This window comes from Toxotes jaculatrix, chromosome 4 (genome assembly GCF_017976425.1).
Source record: "Toxotes jaculatrix isolate fToxJac2 chromosome 4, fToxJac2.pri, whole genome shotgun sequence".
Classification (NCBI taxonomy): Eukaryota; Metazoa; Chordata; class Actinopteri; family Toxotidae; genus Toxotes; species Toxotes jaculatrix.
In genome coordinates this window covers 15,656,459-15,678,980 of record NC_054397.1, presented here as the reverse complement: position 1 = coordinate 15,678,980, position 22,522 = coordinate 15,656,459, and the positions used below count along the sequence as shown (strand labels likewise).

At 42.6% G+C, this 22,522-nt stretch overlaps 1 protein-coding gene across 3 annotated transcripts in view; it reads right to left on the bottom strand.

The window, feature by feature from the left end:
- Positions 1-22,522, bottom strand: part of rhbdl3 (rhomboid, veinlet-like 3 (Drosophila)) — a 52,759-nt gene that overhangs the window by 21,382 nt on the left and 8,855 nt on the right. For 2 of the 3 annotated variants that reach the window (XM_041035232.1, XM_041035233.1), the window contains exon 3: positions 442-600. In XM_041035232.1, the coding sequence (XP_040891166.1) occupies positions 442-600 (159 nt within the window). Of the gene's footprint in view, positions 1-441; positions 601-10,849; positions 10,872-22,522 lie in introns of those variants that run through there. The other variant, XM_041035234.1, reaches the window with a different exon arrangement.

Here is a 22,522-nt window from a genome sequence, read left to right as displayed (position 1 = left end):
TGTGACAAAAAAAGCAAAGTGTAGATAATGTAAACAGTGCAGACTTTCAAGACGTGGGACACATGATGTGGGTTTTTGCAAATTAAAAGTGAGTTTTTGACTCTGATGCCCAGAGTCAAGAACACTTTTTTTTTTTTAAACATAATGTTTAATATTGGGGCTTGTGATTACAAATCAAAAGGTCTAAAGTATAAAGTCCAAGTGAAGCCACAAGTGAGTTATCTTTTCAGATTCATGGCTCAAGACTCATCTCACCACACGCCTGGGTTTTCCAACATGAATTTCAATACAGGTTCCAAGAACATATTGAATATACAGTATATATTAATACTGAAATGAAAATCTAAATATAGATTTCTGCGGCAGCAGAGGTCCCAACAAACAATCGATTTCAGCTTAACACTGATGTCACTGAGCTTTTGAAAAGTTAAAACATCTCACCAGGTTCACAAAGTCCTGGTAGCAGATTTTTCCATCAGCGTTGCCATCGGCGAGGGCCAGCAGCACTTCCAGCTTGTGGGGGTCAAGCTCAGAGCCGTGAGTCGCCAGCAGGTCCCTGAACCGCTCTGTACTGATGAAGCCTGAATTCTCTGGGTCATACTGCAAATGAACACACACAAACAAAGCAAGAAAAGACTTTACATCTAAATATAAAATCTTAATGTAGTCTAACCTTAATAATTCTGTGATCTGTCCTACTGAAAGAATATGGAAAAACAAAAGCAAAAAAAACCCCCAAAAAACCAATAGCCAAAATAACTGGAAGAATATTAAAATGGTCTGTATTGTTTTACAGGCACAACACAATTGCAGTGTCTCAATCAGCACCAGATACGAATAAACATGTTAGAAGTTCACAGAGGGTCAGTCTCCCCCACCGCATAATTTTCTGTGCGGCAAAACATCAAAAGCTCGAAAAACCATCAGCAGTGGAGTGGTTTAGTCATAGTTTGGGCGTCTTGTAAAAAAAGCCATAATTGCTCCTAAAAGGCCCAACTGTTGAGACGCAGCAGTAACTTTTAACAGCTCTGGATTTCATTCTGAAATGACATTGAGTGCCACGTTTAACCACAGGCTTTTTTGGCTTATTCACAGCCAGAACTGAGGAGGCATTCAAATGTATCTGAAAAACACCAGCTATTCTGACAAAACCAAAGATATTTTAAAAAGATGGAAACTCAAAAGACCTTCAAAACAGTGATTACTTAAGCACTTGAATGTGAAAAGAGCTCTGCACTTTTCTCCAGCTTTGTTACCCCTGACATTGTGGTCCCACACACTCTTTTCTTGCCTCTGCACTTGACAGATTGGGACTTCAAATCTTAAGTGGCAATTTGGAGTGAAACTGCCATTTAAAAATATACAAATATAAAAAATATATACATACATTATGTTTTGCGTTTGATGCTGTGAACTATATCGAAGAGAGCCAGAAGCCATAAAAGAAGATTGCTGATTGCTGAGAGTGAGTGAGCAATGACACTTATTATAGCCTGCTCGGTTTTTAATGGAATAGACTGCGGGTAATTCTGCCTGGAAAATCAAGCTGCCCTTGATCCCCTAAAACAAGGATAAAACTGAAAAAGGCTGCTGCAGCTGTGTGTCAGTATTTGTTTGTTCAACTGAGGACACACCGACCTGGAATATATGACAATCCAGAACTTGAATGTTTCATTTGAATGCCAGGTTGTTTGTGGATGCAGGCAGAAGACAGCTGCTACCTCTCTGTATCTGTGTGCCTGTGTGTGGTATGTGTGTGTGTGTGTGTGTGCATATGGATCCGTGTGTCTTTGTATATTTGCCAGTGTATTTGTGTAAGTGTAACCATGTCGATGTGTGTGTGTGTAAATACAGTGCATTCATGCATAAAGATGTGACATTCAGACAATATGAGCCGCCTGCCAGATTCGAACACCCCTGAACCATAAATAGTGACCGTGTACGTGCATGCGTGCATGTGTATGTGAGTGTGTGTTTGCCATATGCCGGTGTTGGCAGACGCTGAGTAAAGCCAGACTGGCAGCAGGTGCTCTGTGCTCCACCAAACGACAACAGAGAGAAGAGGTTTTGGCTCTGCCTCGTGTTGTTGTTCTCCATGTTACCTAACAGTGATAAGGCAGTTTTTATTCCCTGTTAAGGCTACAGTTGTCAGCGCACTTTCCACTCAGTGCCATCTCCGAGATACGGCTGTAATAATCACTTCTTCTCCAATGTGTGATGAGAGGATTATCTCCAAAATCATTAGCGTCTTTGGTAGATCACGATGTCTGGCAAGCAGGCTAATGCTATATTAGGTATGTTAAGAATTTAGATGAGATATGATAGAGAGAGAGACTGCTCAGATGTGGGAGGATTAGTTTACAATACATGCAGGGTTTTGTTGTAGATGAACACCTGCCTTAACCAACACCTCCATCACTCATGTTACAGGAGCAAGCAGGAGGGAAGGATGCAAGAGGTAGAAGAGAAATAAGGAGAGAAGTAAAATTTTGTCCCAAGTGCAAAGTAAAATCAAAGGCTGCTTCTAACATCCTCCTCTATTTACTATATAATGGACTATATTTATTGCCTGCCATCTCTCAGAGGGTGAAATTTATGTTATGTATAGTGCCCTCAAAAATGTTCACATTATCACACCTTTTGTGATGACACAAAATGGTGATATGTCAAATGCACAAAATCTAAATTTATTGCTCACTTTAAAGTCAACTACTGAGCATATAACTGCAACTATTAGTCAATCCAACAATTAGTCAATCAAAATTTGCAATTATTTTAGTAATCATCTCAGTAATTTTTCAAGCAACAAAATGCAAGAAAAAGATTCTGCCGTCATGAAATATCTTTGGCTTTTGGACAGTTAGCTGGACAAAGTGATCATTTCTGGCTGTGGGAAATTTCAAGGCACGTTTTTCACTATTTTTTAATATTTGATAGGCTAAACGGTTAATTGAGAAAAAAAAAGAATTGGTGTATTAACTGGTAGTGAAAATAATCAGTTACACCCCTACCTGAGTGTCTATTAATAGGGAGTAACTCACCATGTACCCATTTTGGCAGGTGTTGTATAAAGGAGGGGACAGAGCGGAGCACTGTCCTGGAATCTGTGATTGGTTCAATTTCAGGTTCAGGTTCAGGTTGAGCAAACTAAGCACAGCATTCCCACAGCTTGTAGTCACACACATGCACAGTGGACAGCATGAGGATTTCATTTCTTTTAACTCTAAATCTTTGCAGTACTTTTTCACTACTTTACACTGTCATATTGCTGTTTAAGCTACATTGCACCTGGATTGTGTTCAAGAGCGTGTGACGGCTTACTTAGATATACGTAGCTGGTGTGGGAGGTGTGACAGCATCGTGAGAAACATTATATGTTCGTGCAACCAGATCAAGCATTTTATGCATTCTGTTGCTATTCATTTATGATTACTGGTCGGAACGTGTGCCATCTGCTACATGACATCTAACAGAAGAAGAGGAGGAGGAAGGAGGTGTCGCTGAAATAATTTGTATACTCCTGTTAAACTAGAGAATATCCTTACAATGACACTGCATTTTCACAATAATACTGTAGCAAGAACTAACACCTCAACATGATTAAACTTGCACTGCTGAATCCAGCAGACACACACCATTCCCCTATCCCTGGCATATGCACATCACACAAAAACATCTCTCTCTCCTACACACACTTGATGCATAAAAAGTAAGCTCTACTTTACAGAAAGGACCAACCTTCTCTTGCAGTAAATCAGCCAGTTTCTGCCGAGGACATTTTGTCATGATGAAGTAACGTCAGCCAAAGCCAGTCTCGCCACATAGTGTGTGAGCAAAACAATATGTTGTGTGTGTGTGTGTGTGTGTATGTGTGTGTGTGTGTCCATCATATTGTTTGTCCCAGACTGTGCAGGGCTATTTCCAACCAGGACTAAAGGATTAGAGTCCAATCCAAGACCCTCAATACACACCTCCCCCATCTTTCTCTCTTCACTACACACACACACACACACACACACACACACACACCCCTAAAACCCCAGTCAGCCTCCTCTCACCCTCCTCGCTCCACCCCACAAAGAACACCCCCTCTTTACCCTAGATTCATCCACCTCTCCTTCACTTTCTCTCTCTAAAGCAAACATGCAAACTCCCTCAGAAGAAAAATAAACACTTCAATAAATTTGCCCGTTATCTCTTCGAATGTCACTCCCAGACGCAGGCAGCCATACATTATTTTCCTCACAAACACCGCCTTGCTCCACTTTGCGACACCACAGGCTTCATAGTTGAGTGAGCACTCTCTGAAGTCAACAGGCTGGCTGCTGGGGTGGAGCTGCAGAGAGACACGCACTCAACAATGAGGCCTCCGATGGCAATTTCATGCAAGGTTTACCCAATCCCTTCACTCCAATTAGTGATCATTTCCTTTTTGATGTACCCGGAGGTCCATGCCGACAAGGACATTATATGATAGAAGAACAACTCTTCATCCAAGACTCCTCAGGCTTTACCACAAAAAAAAAATTACAATTGTAATATCTTCGCGATTCATCTTTAACCTCACAGAAAACAGTGAAAAATCAGTGATGATATTCAGGTATTCAGAAAATATATTCAGTTTATACTCAAACAAGAAAAAGTAAACTGGCTGATCATTTCAGCTCTATTCAGCTGTACTGACTGTGTTACTCTTATTTATGTATATTTGATTTATTTATTCACATTTTGGTTAAACTTTTCTAATACTACACATACATATGAATGAAGAGAGGATCTGAGGTAACACAGTATTTACATATTAGTAAATACTCAGCTTGTGCATGTAAGAATATTCACCAGATTTGACTGAACTTTTATCCCAGCACATTTTCGTTTTCAGTAACTATGTTATTGTCTGTGCTCTATATGGCTTGTTTTGCAAACAGCAAAGGGAGCGTGATGCAAATCCCCCAGATTAAAATAAGCACACGCACACACACACACACAAATCCTGCTACAAACATAATACCACAAAACATTCACAACCAACAGCTCTGATATTGAGGGCATCTGAGCACCCTGGTGTCAGTGTGGAGGAGAAAAACAGCAGAGGGAGGGAGAGGGGCACGGAGTAAAGGCGAGCGGTGGGTTGGGGTAGTGGCTGGGGGGGGGGGGCTGCAGAATGGACACAATGCAAGGCTTTTTGTCTTCAGCCTCATTTTCATAAAGCTGCATATTAAGGAACCAGAGGGTATGCAGTTTGCAAGGGTCAGGGATTTTTCAAGTTTGAATAAGAGCCTGGAGAAATGAAGTAGCCTAGGAAAACATAAAATATAAAAAAGGCTACAGTGAAAAATACACTCAAAACAAAATTTTGATGTAACCTAGCCCGCAGGCCGACAGACTGACCCTTCACAAAACCTTTTAAAAAAAGTAGGTGGATGTCATATTTTCTCACCATTAAAACTACTTGTCCGTCCTCTATATACTGCAAAAAAAGAAATCTGGGAAAGCTTCTCTCACCTACTCACAACACTGTTGTACCTTTCAATGATCTCAGCCAGCTCCATTCAGTCATATCAAGTGACTGAAAAGAAGCAAAAAAGAGAAACGTCATCTGCTGTACTTCAGGGGTTAATTACAGGATATTTACCACAAGCCAGTAACTTCCTCACAACTGACTCTCAGCCCTGGCTGACCCTCTGGCACTTTCAGTGACATTTGACCCAGACTAATGTGAATGTCCAGAAGCTTTGAACTGCTGATGAGCTGCTGTCTGGAACAGTAAGCACAGGCTAAAAGGAAAAAGTAAGCGCGGGCTGTGACTGAAAAGAGACCTAAGGTAATTAAGAAAGACAGTGAGCAACTCTATCCTATCCTGGTCTGCTAACAGCAAACCGGTGGCCAGACTCAAATCCTCTTACACCTACGTCACTGAATAACCTGTCATGTGCTAAAGAACTGATGTAGTGAATGCTGACATGTGATAATTATATTGTTTTTGAGCAAGTTTGAAGTGTGTATTCCACAGAAAAGTCTTTTTTCAAAGCCACAGAACTTAAGAACTTAAGTCAGTAAGATCAGTAGCTACATAGCTGACAACAAGCTTAAAATCATGTAATGTTGGCTTTGACTTGGTATGAAGATCTTTGCTGCAAGTCATTCTGTCAGTCACTCTCCAGTCATTCTTTCACTCTCTGCTGTCCTCTGTGTAATAAAGGAGAAATGCTGCGGCACAAACTGACAGGGCAGGAAATTGAGTCTTAGAAAACGGAGTCTTATCCCCCATAAAGTCATCTAATTTCACACTGCGAAATTATACAGTTATACAGGTTCACGTAGTAACAGGCATGAAGCAGTCATTCAGCACCATAACATGTGTGACCTGTCTCATGGGGATGCGATGACCCACAGAATATCTCTCTCTGCTGTCTGTTATGCTTCTTCATCAGGTAAAAGTACTGTGAAAAGAGTCTGTAAAGTTGTCAGGCACCGCAGGTTAGCTGAAGTGACAGCAAAGCCATGTTGGTGGACAAGGACATGAAGCGATAAACACACTGCATAAATACAACAAATGGCTGTGGCCTGAGGCGTCACTGAAGATTTCGAATGTCACACTTTTTAATAATAACATCCACCAAGCTGAGGCGGCAGAGCAGGCATGACCACTGTTAATCAGCATGGCAACACGCGTGACGGGGACTGACAGAGGGTGCAATATCACGAGTAACCTCAGCAACAGGAGCTGCAATATCTCTTGAGTAACTGCGTGGATGTGATGATAGCAGGACAAGGACAAAGGAGTGAGGATAGAAGTTTGTGTATATGATTGTGCGTGTGCGCGTGTGTGTATGTATGTGTGTGTACAAGCAAATATTGTAGGTGGTTGTGAGGAGGGAGTGCCAAAAATAAACACTGTCTTTATGATGCAGGAGACTTACTTTTGGCAGCACTGTTTGATATTAACAAGGATCAGAGAAGAATCCAAACTCACTCTATCTGACCACGAATGCTTACATTTTCTGTACTACTGTGTATATTATGCAGTGTATACTTATACTATGCTGCATGGTTCACTATATTGTTGTTGTTACCAAACTACACATCTGAAAAAACACAGTCAACATAAAGGTATTATTCTGCAAAGCTGTGCTCATCTCAAATATCAATTTATGGTATATACTGTTGTTTTGGGTATTAAGCAAAAAAAAAAAAAAAAGATTACTATATTATTGAATCTCTGTCTGTTATTATTGCTCTCTTCTAGTTAAATGACTGGTATGGCAAAATCCAGTGAGCACACATCCTGTCCTGCAGTATAATTACTTACAGTCCCCCTACAGAGTCAGACGGTGTGCACCACTGAGTTGTTGCTAATATAAGGAGAGTGTAGTAAAAAAAGAAAAAAACAGCCTGTACCTGCTCGATCTGCTGACCCACAGACAAACAAGCTATCAAACACTGGTATATATTCTACAGTGCATTAAACATCGTATTAAAACTTCCAACAGTGAGGCTACACTGAACTATAGTGTTCAACAAAAACCTTGTAGAGAAAAGAAAAATTCCTTTTACTGTAAAGATGGTCAAGGTTTGAACATATTCAGTCTCTTTTGTATATAAAAGTGCAAGTATCTAACTTAAAGCATACCGCTGTATGAGCTGTTCCACTACACATAAAATGTGCTATAAAAGCGGACTAGCCAAGACAGACTAATTACCTGTAGCTGACATTATAACAGCCCATTTAATGAGCTGGCAGGCTCTTACTCTCCTAATGGCTTTTCTTTTTCCTCTTAGTCATAAGGGTTCCCGGACTGGACTGCAGGCTGTTGGGCATTCAAAACTGAAAGATGCCCTTTAAGAATGCAAAGTGTGTGCCCATAAGGCTAAATTTTGGCAGGACCAACAGGTGTGGAAGAATAACTAGAGCAACTAATTAATACTGTGATTAATGAAAATCACACATGCGCTCCAGATGGGATCACAATCACTTATTAGCACATGAAAAACTTTTGGGGCTTTGGTGCCTTGGTTAGGGAGTTGCAGTAAAATGCTGACGGGCAGTTAGGGGCATGTTAACCAATTAATAAACCAACGCTGATTAAATTATGAGTTATTAAGGCTACTCTGTTTAGGAGGACGCATTCACATCTCATCTACTTCTGACTATAGCAAATTAGACTTCTATTATACTGTATCATATCTTCAAAATGTACGTTGTACATTAGACAGCGCAGCATTTTAATAAAAGAAAAGAATGTTTTCTTATGAGCCAGTAGGTGGCTGCACTGTCATTAATCTCTGTCACTGTCCTTGCTTTCACTGCAACTAAGCAGCATCCCTTCTTCTTTGCGGCTTGTATGATTTGCCCTGCAGTTATAAAATCAGATTAAAAACAAACAATGTTTCCTGAATTAGCAATCACGCCCTGTCTCAAACTGGCAGAAGACTGGAGAGCCTGGAAACTTTGAAGTGAAGGGACCAGAGGCAAATGTGTCTCATCTTGTTCCACACAGAAATGAATAGGAGACAAATTTCAATCTGACACCATGATGGGTAATAGGCGACTACAAATCCAAACACACTCACACTCACACTCACACACACACACACACACACACACACACACACACACACACACACACACACACACACACGTAAAGGCAAAAACACATAGAGACATATAACAGATCCTGATATATTCCTATATAAATAAAGTTTTTAAAAGCAATCACTTATCCAGTTCTGTCAATATGTGTTTGTGGACGAACAGAGAAGTAGCATTGACTGTGGACATTTATGCATGCACATACAGTACATTCACACACAAGAGAACCCATACACAGTTACTTGGCTTTCTGGTGCTTCCTGAACACAAAGCCTGAGTATTCCCTTCATATGGAGCAATTAGCTGTTCTAATAAAAAGCCAGCCTCGTTAGAGTGGGAGAAGCTCATTAGTCTCTCCGCTAATTACACTGAAGCACCAGGGAGGACACATGAGACCAGGGGCATCTCATTCACTGGCCATCACTCACACACACACGTACACACACTCCAACATAGCAGGTACAAAGGAAACACACTGACACACACTCACCTTCTCATGTTAATCAGGCTTTTCAGACCGTGCCCTTGACACCGAGGGGTTTTTCCTGCGTGATATCTTTCTTGTCGCTATCTCTCTCTCTCGCTCTCTCACCACACACACACACACACTCTTTTGTCACATTATCTGACACAACTGAGAGAGTACATTATCAGTGCTATTGGCCACCGTAAGCTGGAAGACACTCTGTGGTTTTGGGGCTTATCATCGGCCCCACTGGCAGGGCCCCAGACTCGGTCTCATTTAGAAGACTAGTTCAGGTTGAGTGGAGCTGACAGCTTGTCAGCGGGCTGCGGCTCTGAATGGGAGGGGCAGGGCGGTGATGGAGAGGTGAAAAGTCAAACACTCAGACTGACAGCTGACATCACCCAGAAGACCGCAGTCAACACTGCGGGGCAATCAAACAGCACAGACGTGGAAGGAAATCCTGATGTCAGTGAGTGCGGTGGTATTATGTGTGGTGTGTGTCTGTGAAAGAAAGAAGGGGAGAGAGATCTGAAAATGCACTGTTTCCTGTTGTTTTAGCTTCCTTCTGTCCACACTAAATTACTAATCTGGTCCAGACTGAAATATCTCAGCAATTATTACATGGATTACCACGAAACTTGGTCCAGATATCCACAGGGGTGAATCCAAATGACTCATCTCACGCCACCAGTAGGTCAAAGTTTTTATTCGGTAAACTACATCTAGTGCATCTAAGATTGGCACAAAATTCAGTCTTTCGTGGTTCCCTGGTGATGTCTCATAATGACTTTAGTAATTCTATGGCATTTGTTTTATTGCCACTGTGAAACTGACATTTGTGGTTTTCAGTGAAATGTCTCGATAGCTATTGGATGGACTGACATGAAGTTTGGTTCAGACATTCATGCCCCCTCAGGATGACTGGTAATAACTGTGGTCAACACTTACAACCGAACACCTGCAAAACCATAATGACTTTCCCACCAGCCTCTGCTGTACCGTGTGTTTAGTGCTAATTAGCAAATGCTAACACACTAAACCACAATTATAAATATGGTAAACATTATACCTGCTTGGCATCAGCATGTTAGTACTGTCATCAGGCTGTTTAGCATTTAGGTCAAAGCACCACTGTGCCAAAGCACCACTGTGCCAAAGCACTGCGTCACAAAGCCGCTCGTCTGGCTGTGGACTCTTAGCCTTGTTTACTCCCAAAAATAGTTTTTCCAAATGCTCTCCAGTGGATAAATCTGACAACTGCTGCGGTGTACTGTTGGCCCTGGTTTAAAGGGTGTAATCAAACCGTTTTATATTCATTCAGAAAGAAATAGAAGAAGAAAATTGTCGACGAGAACAATTTCATTGTGTATTCAGCTATTTTCAAACACAAGTCACAAAGGTTTAAGCAAACAAAATTAAGAACCTTTTTGATTGTTTTGTCATTTCAACATGAAAGTTCTTTGACAAACAACCTAAAAAATCCTGGTGTGGATGCAAGTCATTTTCAGATGTAAGCACCATTTTCAGATTTATTTGCCCACTCTTAGCGCTCTGGATGATGGGTGGATAGACGTCTTGTTTAAATACGATAGAAGATCATTTTTTTCATTAATAGCAACTAAACTTCAAGAGATGTGAAGCCTTGCACACGCACACACACACACACACTAACACAAATGCACACATGAGCCGACACGGCCGTCAGTGCGGTTGGTAAGAATAAAGTGCCACGCTCACAGAGGCCGATCTGACATGAGCAGGTCTAATCTCTACCACAGTTTCTGTCTGACCTGACAGCTCCCAGCTCGGCCAGGCACTGATGCTGACGGGGTTCCAGTCAGTAGCCAGTGGGTTGTTTCATTGGTCTCTGACAGAGAGAGAATTCAGAGTTACACAGACAAAAGCAGCACTGTTCAGAGAAACAGAGAAGGAGAAGATGTAGGAATGTTGCAGACTGTAACGATAGAAACTGAAAGAGGGAAATTGTTGTTCTAATTGTTCCCTGTGTACGCCTGTGTCTTCTTTTAAACCTCAGAGGAAGACACCTTTTCTCTGCACTGATGAAAAACAACAAGTTGAAACTGAAACTAGACACTGAAGCTAGACGACCCCCTTCGGTCCGACTGTCACTCAGATCCTCATTCCTCTTTTCAATTTCATTATCATCAAAGCGTTCAAATTGAACCGTGCCTGCATTCAGCTGGGAACAAATTTCCACCTGGGATGAACACAGATGGGCAGATCCAATATCTCCCTGCTCCTCCCAGTCAGATCCCCTGCTGGTGTCACTTGACAGTTGAGTGACACAGCCACACCAGAGTGGGGTGGGATGCGGAAGGGAGGGACGTGATGAGCCGCCACAGTTTCACACCATTAATTACTCAGACATCACCTCTCCCGTCGCAGAGGATTCTGCAGGAAAAGGTCAGCCGTCTGGCTCGCATAAAGACCAGCTCGCCATGCATGTCACGGCCCCCAGCCAGCGCTCTGCCCACGTCACACTTCAGAGACATGACTAATGCCTCAACAAGACTCCTAATAGCCCCCAAAATGCCACAGCAGTGCCTGTTAATGTGGCCATAAACAACACCTAGACTCAGAGGCTAAGGCCAAGGCCGCAAACGAATAAAGACAGAGAGGAAGGACTGGAGGGAGGACAGAGGAAGAGCAGTAGTGGACTTGGCAGGAAACAAGGAGTGAATAGTGTTACAGAAAAAAGGCAGGGATAAAGGACTGAAAATCATTATTATTAAAAAGAGGAGGACTTATAAATAGATAAGGTGATACATAGCTACACCTCAGCGTGGTGCAGTGTGCACAGAGCTGGCATGTATTGCTGACAGGTGGCAGGTAAAATTACTGCCTTTGATAGGATAACCTTCAGCTGGGCACAAACTGAGTCAATTAAGCAACAATCTGACATAGCATACATCAGCAAGATCAACAAGCTGAGAGAGGACCCTGCTTGTCCCAGCACAGCACTCTATTATAACCCACTTTCATTAAACAGCAGCTCCTTCACAATTTCTCACCCGCTCCCCCTTCTTTCCCTCGTTACTCATGTTTGAATACGAGCAGCATTTTCCCCCGGGAAACTCCAGCGAAAGACCGAGGGGGCAAGCGTTGCACAGACCGCGCACTCGAACTTGTTATTTCTCTGGCTTATTGTGCTAGGAGATGATTATTGTTGGACAGAGAGCAGACCCAATCCACTCTGCTTTGAAGTAGAAGAGAGACAGGAAGAAGAGGAGAGACAAAAGATGAGGACTAATCACTAACAGGTGACAGCTGTGAAGTTTGGAATAGAGAGGTTGGGAAGGAAAAGAGTGGACGTGGCAAAATACTAGCTGTTTCTTTATAAGATAACAATGCAGTGCAACAGCACCGCAAACTACAGCCACAGAAATGACCACAGAATTTACCAAATACATTTTTTTAAATTGAAGATCTGCACTGACATCATACCAACCGCTGCTGGTACAGGGTACCCAGACATGCAAGCCAGTCTGTGTTGGTTTCCTTGTAAGAAATCTAACCTTAATTATACTGTTCACTATATAAGTAGGGTTCAGAGATATATGAACTGTGCTTGCTACAATCTGTCTACAGAGTTCTGTAAGATTTTATACAGCGTATTTGTCCTTTTTAAGTGAACTGCTTTGTACATCCGGGTGCCCGTGGAAACTTTACGTAGGATGTGATTTGTTTTAGCCTTCAAGCTCTGAAGAGGGGAGGCTTGTGCCGAAACATCAGCTTATAGAATAAAGTCTGCGCTGCATAACTGTCAAATGTGCTCCTGCCTCTTTGCAAGTTTTTATGCTTGTTCACTGCCTAAAATCAAAACGTCTTATGCAGTTGAGCACACATCCCTACAGTTCAGAGCGCATGAGCTACACAATTTGATATAAGTTTCAGTAGATTAGACTCTAATCTTTACAGTCATTTTGCTCATTTTCAAAAGGAATACTCTATTCCAGGCACAATACAGGTCAAAGTACACAACTGATATCTTAAAATATGCTGTCTCACTTTTTTCAAAGCAGCCTGACATTCCCAAAATGTAACGAATCGCACAGCCATCAGTCAACCTGAGAGGAAAGTGAAACACTGGACCAGCAACCAAAAGAGATGGTAGTGTTAAAGGGTTAGTCAGTCAAGTCAGTTAAGTCTTCCAGGGATCCATTTCTCAGTTGACACTGACAGGTAATTTAAAGCCATCAGTTCACCTGACTTTCATGTTTATGAAAGGTGAGACGGAAACTACATGAATACATGAAAAACAACTCTCACTGGGAGGAATAAGAAACAAATCCACCTCCTTTTTGCAGCGAGGCTAAAATTCTCTCAGAGGAGCAGCTGTTCCTGCCTGGACACATCACCTCTTCCTCCAAGTGATACCAAGTCAAAGTCCCAGTATCGGGCTTGAAAAAAAAAAAAATTTTAAATTTCAAGCACATGGCATTACTTGCAGAACTATACTCCCTCAGATTAGCCTTATCAGCAGGCACAGGCAGAACTGACTGGCCACAGCATCTCCTCCCTCTTCTTCCTTTCTACTTTCTTTTCCTCATCTTCCCTTTCTCTCCTCTTCTGTCTTCTTTCATTTCCCATTCTCTCCTCTCTCCGCTGCTCTCCTGTGATGGGAGATGCACATCGTCTGCCACAGGTAATTGCTTTCTCTCGCATGCAGTCTAATGTACTCTCTCTGTTCTCCTTCTCTCATTCTCTCCGTCTTCCTCAACAAAAAAACAGATAACTGAGTACACACAGCACATATTCAAGGACTACAATGAACCTCAAGATCATGCATCTGTTGCACTGCTTTTCTGTATGCAAAACTGTTGTCGTCTTTTTAACTTCAGTCCTGTAATGCTTCAAAACACACAACAGCAAGGACAGGCAGGTCCTACTAATACCGCAGTGCTGACCGAAAACATCAAAACATACTCTCAGATTTCAAAAACTGTGCAACAGAAATACAAAAATATTAAAATAATTGCTTTTAGACTTACAGATTGGCTCCTGCCAATTCTCAGCTTTTGCAACACTTTGGCTTAAAAGTAAAATTCTCTAGGTAAATCACCGAAATTGCTCATTCAGTCAATATAACTGACATGGATTTCAGACGGTCCTGAATTGGTTTTCTATCACACAGAAGTGTGTTTCATGGTGGCTGCAGGGATGACTGATGTGATGTCTGTCTGGGCTAATCAACAGAGCGCTGGGTCACCTGTCTTGCTTGGCAGATTAGAAGCCCTCATTCATCTCACACATACATGCACAGCCACACAAACACACACGCAGCCCCGCACACACACACACCCAGCACGCACGCACGCACACACACACACACACAGTTGTCTGAGGCCATCACAAATTAGCACGGGCCGTCACCGTTTCCTTGCCAACTGGCCTGTAACCAGGCAACGTTGGTCGGTGTGAAGATGTCTTCAGTGGGTACATGCGCATGTACACACACACACACACAGAAAGATTGGGCTTGATATGTGGATAGGTGTCAGACACTAAGGTATTACTTTAAATCCCTTGACATCTGATCTCCTCACTGTGTCGGACTGAAACACACAGATCACAGCATATGTGCATGCAGAAGGACACACACATTCTACATACTGAGACCAAAGCAGCTTTAGTATTTTATCTGCAAACTTTGACTCAACAGGCAAATTACACACAAACCACAAGAGCTGTGTCACCTTCAGTAACCACTGCTGTCTGTCTCCAAGTACATTTCTCTCTGTGACCTTGATCGTTAAGGATTCTTCATGTTCTTGAGACTGAAGGAGGAAACCCCTAACTGAACAGGGTGCTTATAGCAAGGTTAATTCTTCAAAGTACAATGGCATTTTTACAAAAATCCACTTCAGATCACAGAAAAATGAAACCTCGGAATGGCCATACTTCAGAAAAGCAGTTCTCAGAGTCATCATTTTAGTACATCTGTGCATGGAAGGCAGTCTGACTGAGATAATGATCAGTGCCTCATTCTCTCATTAGATTTAGCTGATATTAAATTGCCCATTTGACTGTGAGCTCTACTTTATTTTAAGTGCACTCCTTTTTTCTTCATCATGGAAACTTAAGGTTTGATCAGTGTCTGCATGAGCTGACATGCTGTGTAACTTGTGTTCAGTAGAGCTTAGCAAACCTGATGTAACATTAGTTTCTGCTGAACGTGTGAAATGTGTAACCTTTCTTTTCCCTGCAACCAGCCAACCCGCTGTTGTGAATAATACTGCCATCCTCTTCATCTTGCTTGAGTAATTAAGGTTGGATTAAAAAAAAAAAAAAAAAACCTCATAGACACTCTGCCTCAAGCAAACTCTCCTCTAGAGAAAGCATTGAGAAAACTCATTTCCATGTAACCATAAAGACCTGAGGATTGACAGCACCTTACAGCAAGCTTAATCCAAATTAAATGTTTCTAGGCAACGCAGTATCAATAGGCGTGATCAAGCAGCAGCATGATCTGTCTCTGTCCCATCGACATCTCTGCTAATTCCCACCATATCACAGCAGCTTGCTCTGCAGACAGCCACTGAGATCTATTACCCAGCACCACACGAGAGGACTGCACACCCACTCACTGTCCCTGTTCTCTGTCTCTGCCTCAACCATGAGCATTCATTAACACACACATACACACTCACACACACACATACACACACACAAACACACACACACACGCTTCATTGCAAGCCTTCATTGCAAAGCTTATTTCCCTTCTACAAACTTGGTCCCTTAAGTTTAAAACCATAGTGCCCTGCAGGTTTAATGTGATCCAAGACAGAGAGGCACTTAAGTCTCTAGGAGACAACGTGCAGCCATTATATCAACAGGGCTTTTCCCTGACAGATATTGCAATATCACGCATGGGAAGATTGTTCATCACAGTGCCTCTGGATGGTTTTACCTCAAAGTCCTGTTGTCGGCTAAAGCTTGCTCCATGGAAGCTAAAGCCAGCTGTTGAAATGACTTGTATTTTCTCTCACTGTGTTACGAATAATACGTTATTCGACCATGACCAGAAAATTAGTGTACTATTACTGTTTTGTACTGATGTTTCGCGTCACGTCTCTAATCTTGTCTGGAATGTAGAGTCACAGTCTAAAGGTGGATGCTGGGGTGGAGGTGGAGTTTATTAAATAAAAGAATGAAGAGAAGCATAGCCTTCAGGTGAGCAGTGCTGCAACAGGTATGGCAACAAAGAGTGAGCACTGCCATCATCAAAAGGTTGTGTTGGATTTGATGTTGCAGTGAGGAAAGTATGCAAGACGAGGCACACGTAATATGTTCGTGTCTGTACAGCCACAAGGATCCAGGAGATGTAAATTTCGTCACCTGCACATTTGCACGTGTCCAACAAACTGTCTGCAAGCTGGACAAATATACTCAAATCTTACAAACATGTGTGTGCACCTACGCAAACACCTAGTGTAATAGAGATGTCCACTGCACACACGTCCACATGTTTTATAATTGGTCCTTGAGCGCTGCAGCAGACTCTAATTGACTGCCTGAATAATCTCAAAGGCTTTCTTATGGAGTGGGTCCCTGTTTTAGAAGTAAGGTCCTGTTCCACATATTAAGTTATGCATTTTATCTCATGTTTGGATGCCTAAGCCAGTGTTTAATACATCCTTAAACTCCGTTTGGTAAAGCTGTGTTGCCTGTTGCCTCTGACTCTCTGTAGTCATTTATTTTGGGGTTCAGTACCAGGTTTCTTCAGAAATTCTTGATGTCTGCTTCTGCATATTTCTGCTGCACAACTATAATATAAAAAACAATGCAAAGACATTCACCTTTGTCCTTAGACACTACAACTCGAATCTTAGAAAAAATTCAGAAAAAGTCCACCTTTAGAGCTAGACATCTAAGAGTGGATAGAAGGGCGAAGAGAAACAAAGTTGTTTTCAAAAATATCTGCATTAGGGTGGACATAGTTTGATGTTGTGTGACAGAAGGCAAGATGGAGCAAGACAGACTGGTAGATAGTTTAAAAGAAGGGGGAGAGACATACTAATTGAGAGAGAGAGCTGTACTGCCCCCAGGGTGTTTGCAGAAGCAGAGGGGATTGCAGCAGACAGCCGAACGGCCCTCAGCAGGCTCTCTAGAATGTGTTCAAATAAACACTTTACCCCCTGTCGCTGCTTGTGAAAGCCTTCACACTGGAGAGAAACACGTATGAAGACACAATGAAACCCACAAACACACACACACAACGGGACACGAACAAGACTCATATCCAAGACACACAAACGCCCACCAAGAAGGAAAAGCTTAAACCACTGCAGCTATAAATGTCATTCTCACTGAGACGCAAGGGTGAGCCCATTTGCCAAGAGACATACAAAAGTCAAAATCCTTGGCAAACACTCACATACACACACAAAGCTGAGATGGAATATCAGTGTCACTCACGCATAGGGCACAGGCAGGTCAGACAGGGACAAAGACAGAGATTGGTGACCTTTTCCCCCCAAACCTCCCATTTACATCGAGGTGAGAACCCCTCATTACCGCCAGGCCAGACCCGCTATCAAACACTCCTTCACTGCTGCACACATTCAGCAGCTCCTGACAGAATAAAAAGGGGAACAAAAAGAGGGAGAAACATTTGTTTAACGAGCCGTGCCCGGGCTGTCTTTCTCTTCCATTCAGTCCCTTCCTCTGCTGCAGGCCTGCCCTGAGGTCAACTCCCCCCACCAACACCATCAAAAACCCTGCACCAGTGATGGCAGCGCTTCCATTCACCATAGAGATTTATGATCTCTAATAGCTGGCAAATGGACCCGAGGCCGGGGCTGCCCCCAAGGGGAGGCCCCAGACTTATTTTCTTCAAATCTCAAGAAGAAAAGGCCAGAAAAAAGGGGGAGCTGAAAAAGGCATGGGGTTGAGGATGGGGGAGCAAGTGGCGTTGTCGGAAACATTTTCAAGGTTGCCATCTGGGTTGGGTGGGACCCTTCAAGCTGTCTGTCAGTCTTCCACAAGAACCCCTCCCCTGCCTAAAGGCTCAGGCTGCTGAAGGTAAAAGGACATACTATAACAGTACAAGGGATAAATGCCCTCTGTCACCACTGACATTTCACTTCCTGGGCTGTTTTGGGGCAATTTTGCAAGCAGGATCTTTTATTAATTGGCTACGATCAGAAGGTCAGCAAGTCTGCTGTCTCCTGATCCTTAGTTCTGGTGGAAATCCCTGCTAGGATACCCTCTACTATATAATCCTATTCCCATAATCCCCAGAGGTCAGTGAGCGAGAAACAGTCCCCCTCTCTCCATGAGCAACTTCCATTTCCTTGTAAGGTAAGAGAAAAAGGGAGTGTAAAAACACTGCACTTGCAACCTCACAGTGACAAGACTCCATGAAGTCTCTGGGCCCCACCAAGATTTAGACCAGCACGTAGCCCCTTGTAAAACCATAACTTGGTGTCACTTTTTGCACAGATTCAACAAGTGAAATCTAAGAGGAGGAAGTGAGACTGTTTGCCACTTCTTCCCTCCCTCGCTGAGTGATTCATCAGAGCAGAGTCTCATAGCCAATGTCTTTATGACTCAAGTGTTCGAGAAATAATGAGATCTGTGGTGGCAGATAATGAAATCAGCTTTGGATCCTGACTTCATTGTTTGGACATAAAATACCATAACAATAGACAGAACACATCTTCTGTGAAACAACTTCTTTTAAAACCATCATTTCAGTGCCAAAATATACGTACACATGTAATGTTACCCACACAGACACTGTACCCCATTTAAAAAGTTTGTTTTGGAAAGTCTCTCCTATAAAAGTGAAGAATAAAAATGGATCCTTATTCCACCTGTAATAGAACTGTAAGTTATCAGAGCCTTGGCAGCTGTTCCCCTGAAGGAGATAATTCTTATCATAATGACACTCTCAGTGCCAGACCCTGACAGGCACCCTGATGAGCTGCTGTATCTGCAACTATAGCTGCGGTAAACCCAACGACGAAGATAAGAATTCCCCCCTGTCTACCCCCGAAACTGAGAAGAGAGGATTTCTATTAGATGCAGTGAAGCTGTCAGGACGATAGTGTTGTCACTGGACAGGACAGCCCCGAAGGCTCTCCTTGGCCCTGTTTTCACACTTTGCACTAATATGCTTGTCTGGGCAATCCGATTCCAAGTGGACGGCCGGAAATTCATGTGTGACTGATGAAATCCCACACTGAAAAAAGTGGTGATAGCTTAACTTCCTAATCTACAACTCTTAATACTTGTCCCATCCTACATGTCATCCTAATGGTTGCTGTTCAGCAACAGCAAATGTATAACAGGTGAGAATTCAATCATGTGTTCTTCAAAAACCTCCAAATTGATGCAATAAATAAAGCTTTTACCGCCCCACAGCACAAAATGATAACACATTTCCAAAGGGATGGGTAGAGTTATGTGCTCAAAGTGCAGTGACGTTAATACTGCCGAGATCATCTCAATAGTTCTCTTTTTGTTTCTGTGCAACTTTGAAGAACAGAACTAAATTTATAAATTTATAAACTTGTGTCATATCCCACTCTCTCCCCATGTGTCCTGTCTTCCTCTACATTGTGACTGTCAAATAATGGCGTCTAATAAAAACGTCACAAAAAGATAAGAAAAGAAATGCATGCAAGATATTTGTTAGCCCTCAAGGATACAAGCATGGTGTTTTGTTTTTTCTTTAAGCTGACTGGATACTTCCCGCTGTTTATTTGACAAAGTCATTATAACACTTACAGTTATTTAGCAATGGTGGACCACTGGTCCCTGGCCTCAGTGATTAAAATGAGGTTCCTGCAGTGAGTGATAACAGATTTAAAACCTGGGAACACACTCACACTGCTGAACTGGTGCTGCATCAGTACTTGGTATTTGCAGATACTCTGAGTTGAGGTATTGGAATCAGTAATAGGAGAAAAAGTTGGATCAGTGCATCCCTACTTCAAAGGTGAGGTTTCTGGCCTTCAGTATTGGCATTCAAGACCCAACCATCTAATTTCCACCAATTTCCACCAGCTCAACCATGAAATGAGCAAGTGTCACAAGATATTTGGGCTAAAGCCCCAAGGCCTATGACAATATACTGCACAATGATTTATTATCTCTGCACTTGACTAATCTCTGTACAAAAGACGCATGTCAATAGTTTTCAATCTTATTTACAGACAGACAGTATTCTGTTATTGCAGTCCCCTCTGCTGAGCAACAGTGGATGATTGGTAAACATCACACCAGGTAGCAAAGCATCTAAAACGGCAGGATTTTCAAATGGTCTGTGTGGTTTCCCCTCATCACAGTTAGCCACTTCAGCACTTTGGCCCTGCTGGCAGCCTTTGGCAGCAATGCCCTGTAAGACGACACGGAGGGGACAGGACGAGAACGGAGATCTGGGTGAAAGCTAAGCACTGTCGCTCACCTTGGGCATGTGCTGAGCCTGCTGTGCTGGGCCATGCCAAGTTGTCATGACAACAGTGGAACAACCAGGGCATCCCAGAAAAACACTTTTATTTAACAGGCTCAAAGTTCATCAGAACTCATTAATAATAATGACAATAAATTGATGTTTACCAGGTGTATATCACATCACGTACGTAACCTTGATTACTAGAAAAAAAATCATGTTACTTCAAACTGTGAATGAGCTATCAGTTTCAGGTGTTACTTGACTATGGTGAGAATTTAAACAGTATTGTTCTCACTGCCTTTCTGATCTTGAAAGTAGGACAACTATGGAGTCAGAGGGAAGCTACCTGTGTGCTCAGTATATTTAAGTAATTTCGCAGTGCTTGTCAGTCAGATGAATCAGGGCCGCTTGTTATGGGAGAGGTCACTGTGATTATCACAGGCCCTGTTCACACCTGGCATTGAAGTGCGTCTTCACATTCATCTCAAGTGACCACTTGAGATCCAGTCTCACTTCCCTGCTCTATATGCAAATAAACATGTTCATCATTTCTGTTTGCAAAGACCAAATGCGTTGGTGTTATTAACCAACAAGAGGCAGTAGTGCACTTCCTGTGCCTAATCCCCGAGAAAGTAAAAAGAAGAAGATGGAATTTACAGCACAGACTGAGTGTATTGCTTGGCATGTTCCAGGCAAACCAAATTGCCCAAGATGTTGATGCACACATGGGCTTTTCAAAAGGTTCACACATCAGTTGAGTAGACAGTCCTTCACTGTGGCCCAGGACACATTTGAGTTCACACTGCTAAAAGAATGCGGCCATTCGAGTTCCAGACCACCTCCAAATGTGGTATGAGTGATTTCAAATGTGTCCTCGGTGCATCTTGGGTGCCTTCACACTTGGACTTTGAGCTGCCCACTTGTGATCAGATTACCTGAGGCTCATGTTAATGCCGGAAAGACAAATGAGAGAATAACCAGTGGGTTATACCTGATGTCTTCAAAAGGCAATATTGTCCAGATTTTTATGACAAAATACACTTCTGAACAAAGTTTTTAGAAAAATCTGAGAAGCAAATCCAGCAAACGCAGAAACTGCAAACTAAACATTTTACCTAAAGGTTCAGTGTGGGTGTGTAAAGAACAGCAAAAAATGCCATTACCTTTGAATTAATGCATGTCTTGCATTATCTCGTCTACGCCGCAGTCTGCCATGACGCAAATTCTCCCGGGAGAGAAGGAGAAGGAGGAATAATCAAGGAGACGCTGGTGAGGCGCATGGTTAGAACAGTGCTTCGCGGGCAGCAGAGCACATAGTAAGACAAGTGATATGTGACCTGAAAAGTGATCTGAAAGCCAGCAAACAATTTAGAGTTCAAACCCAGAAACTGTAGCTGGCATTGTAAATCTAGCACACGGGCATAAACATCTGCGCTGTTAGTTGTCAGCTTTCGTTTGCGGTGGTCGTCCACATGCCATCTGTCTCAATAAAGACCACACTGTTTTTCTAAAGGGAGAGCAGAGGGGAATGAAAGACTTGTCTGAATTGTACTCTCGGTGTGGAACATTCCCTAATGTGCAGCGCTTGAATGAAGCGGCAGAAATCAGTTAACACAAGAACTCACACTCACACATACACACACACACACACACACAAACAGGTGAACACAGCAAACACAGGGTTATTGTACCTGTGTCAACAGTGCACCTGCCAGGCTTCGCCGCTGACCTGTACAGCCTATGGCACAGGAATGTGTCCAAGACATTTATGTGTGTGTGTGTTTCCAAGGATCTTACTCTGAATATTCCCATGGTGTCTATAAGCTCTGTGATAAAACACTGACATTTTCCATTCCATAGGTACCTAAACCCTCTGAGCTGTCACTAAAGAACCGAGCAGCAACAGGCCGACAACTCTGTCACACACTTATATACACACACATACACGCAAGCTCCTGGTGTTACTATGATGCACCACTCTGTCAACAACTCTGTAACTATAACCTGTGGGAAGGTATTACAGTTTCAAACATAAGGA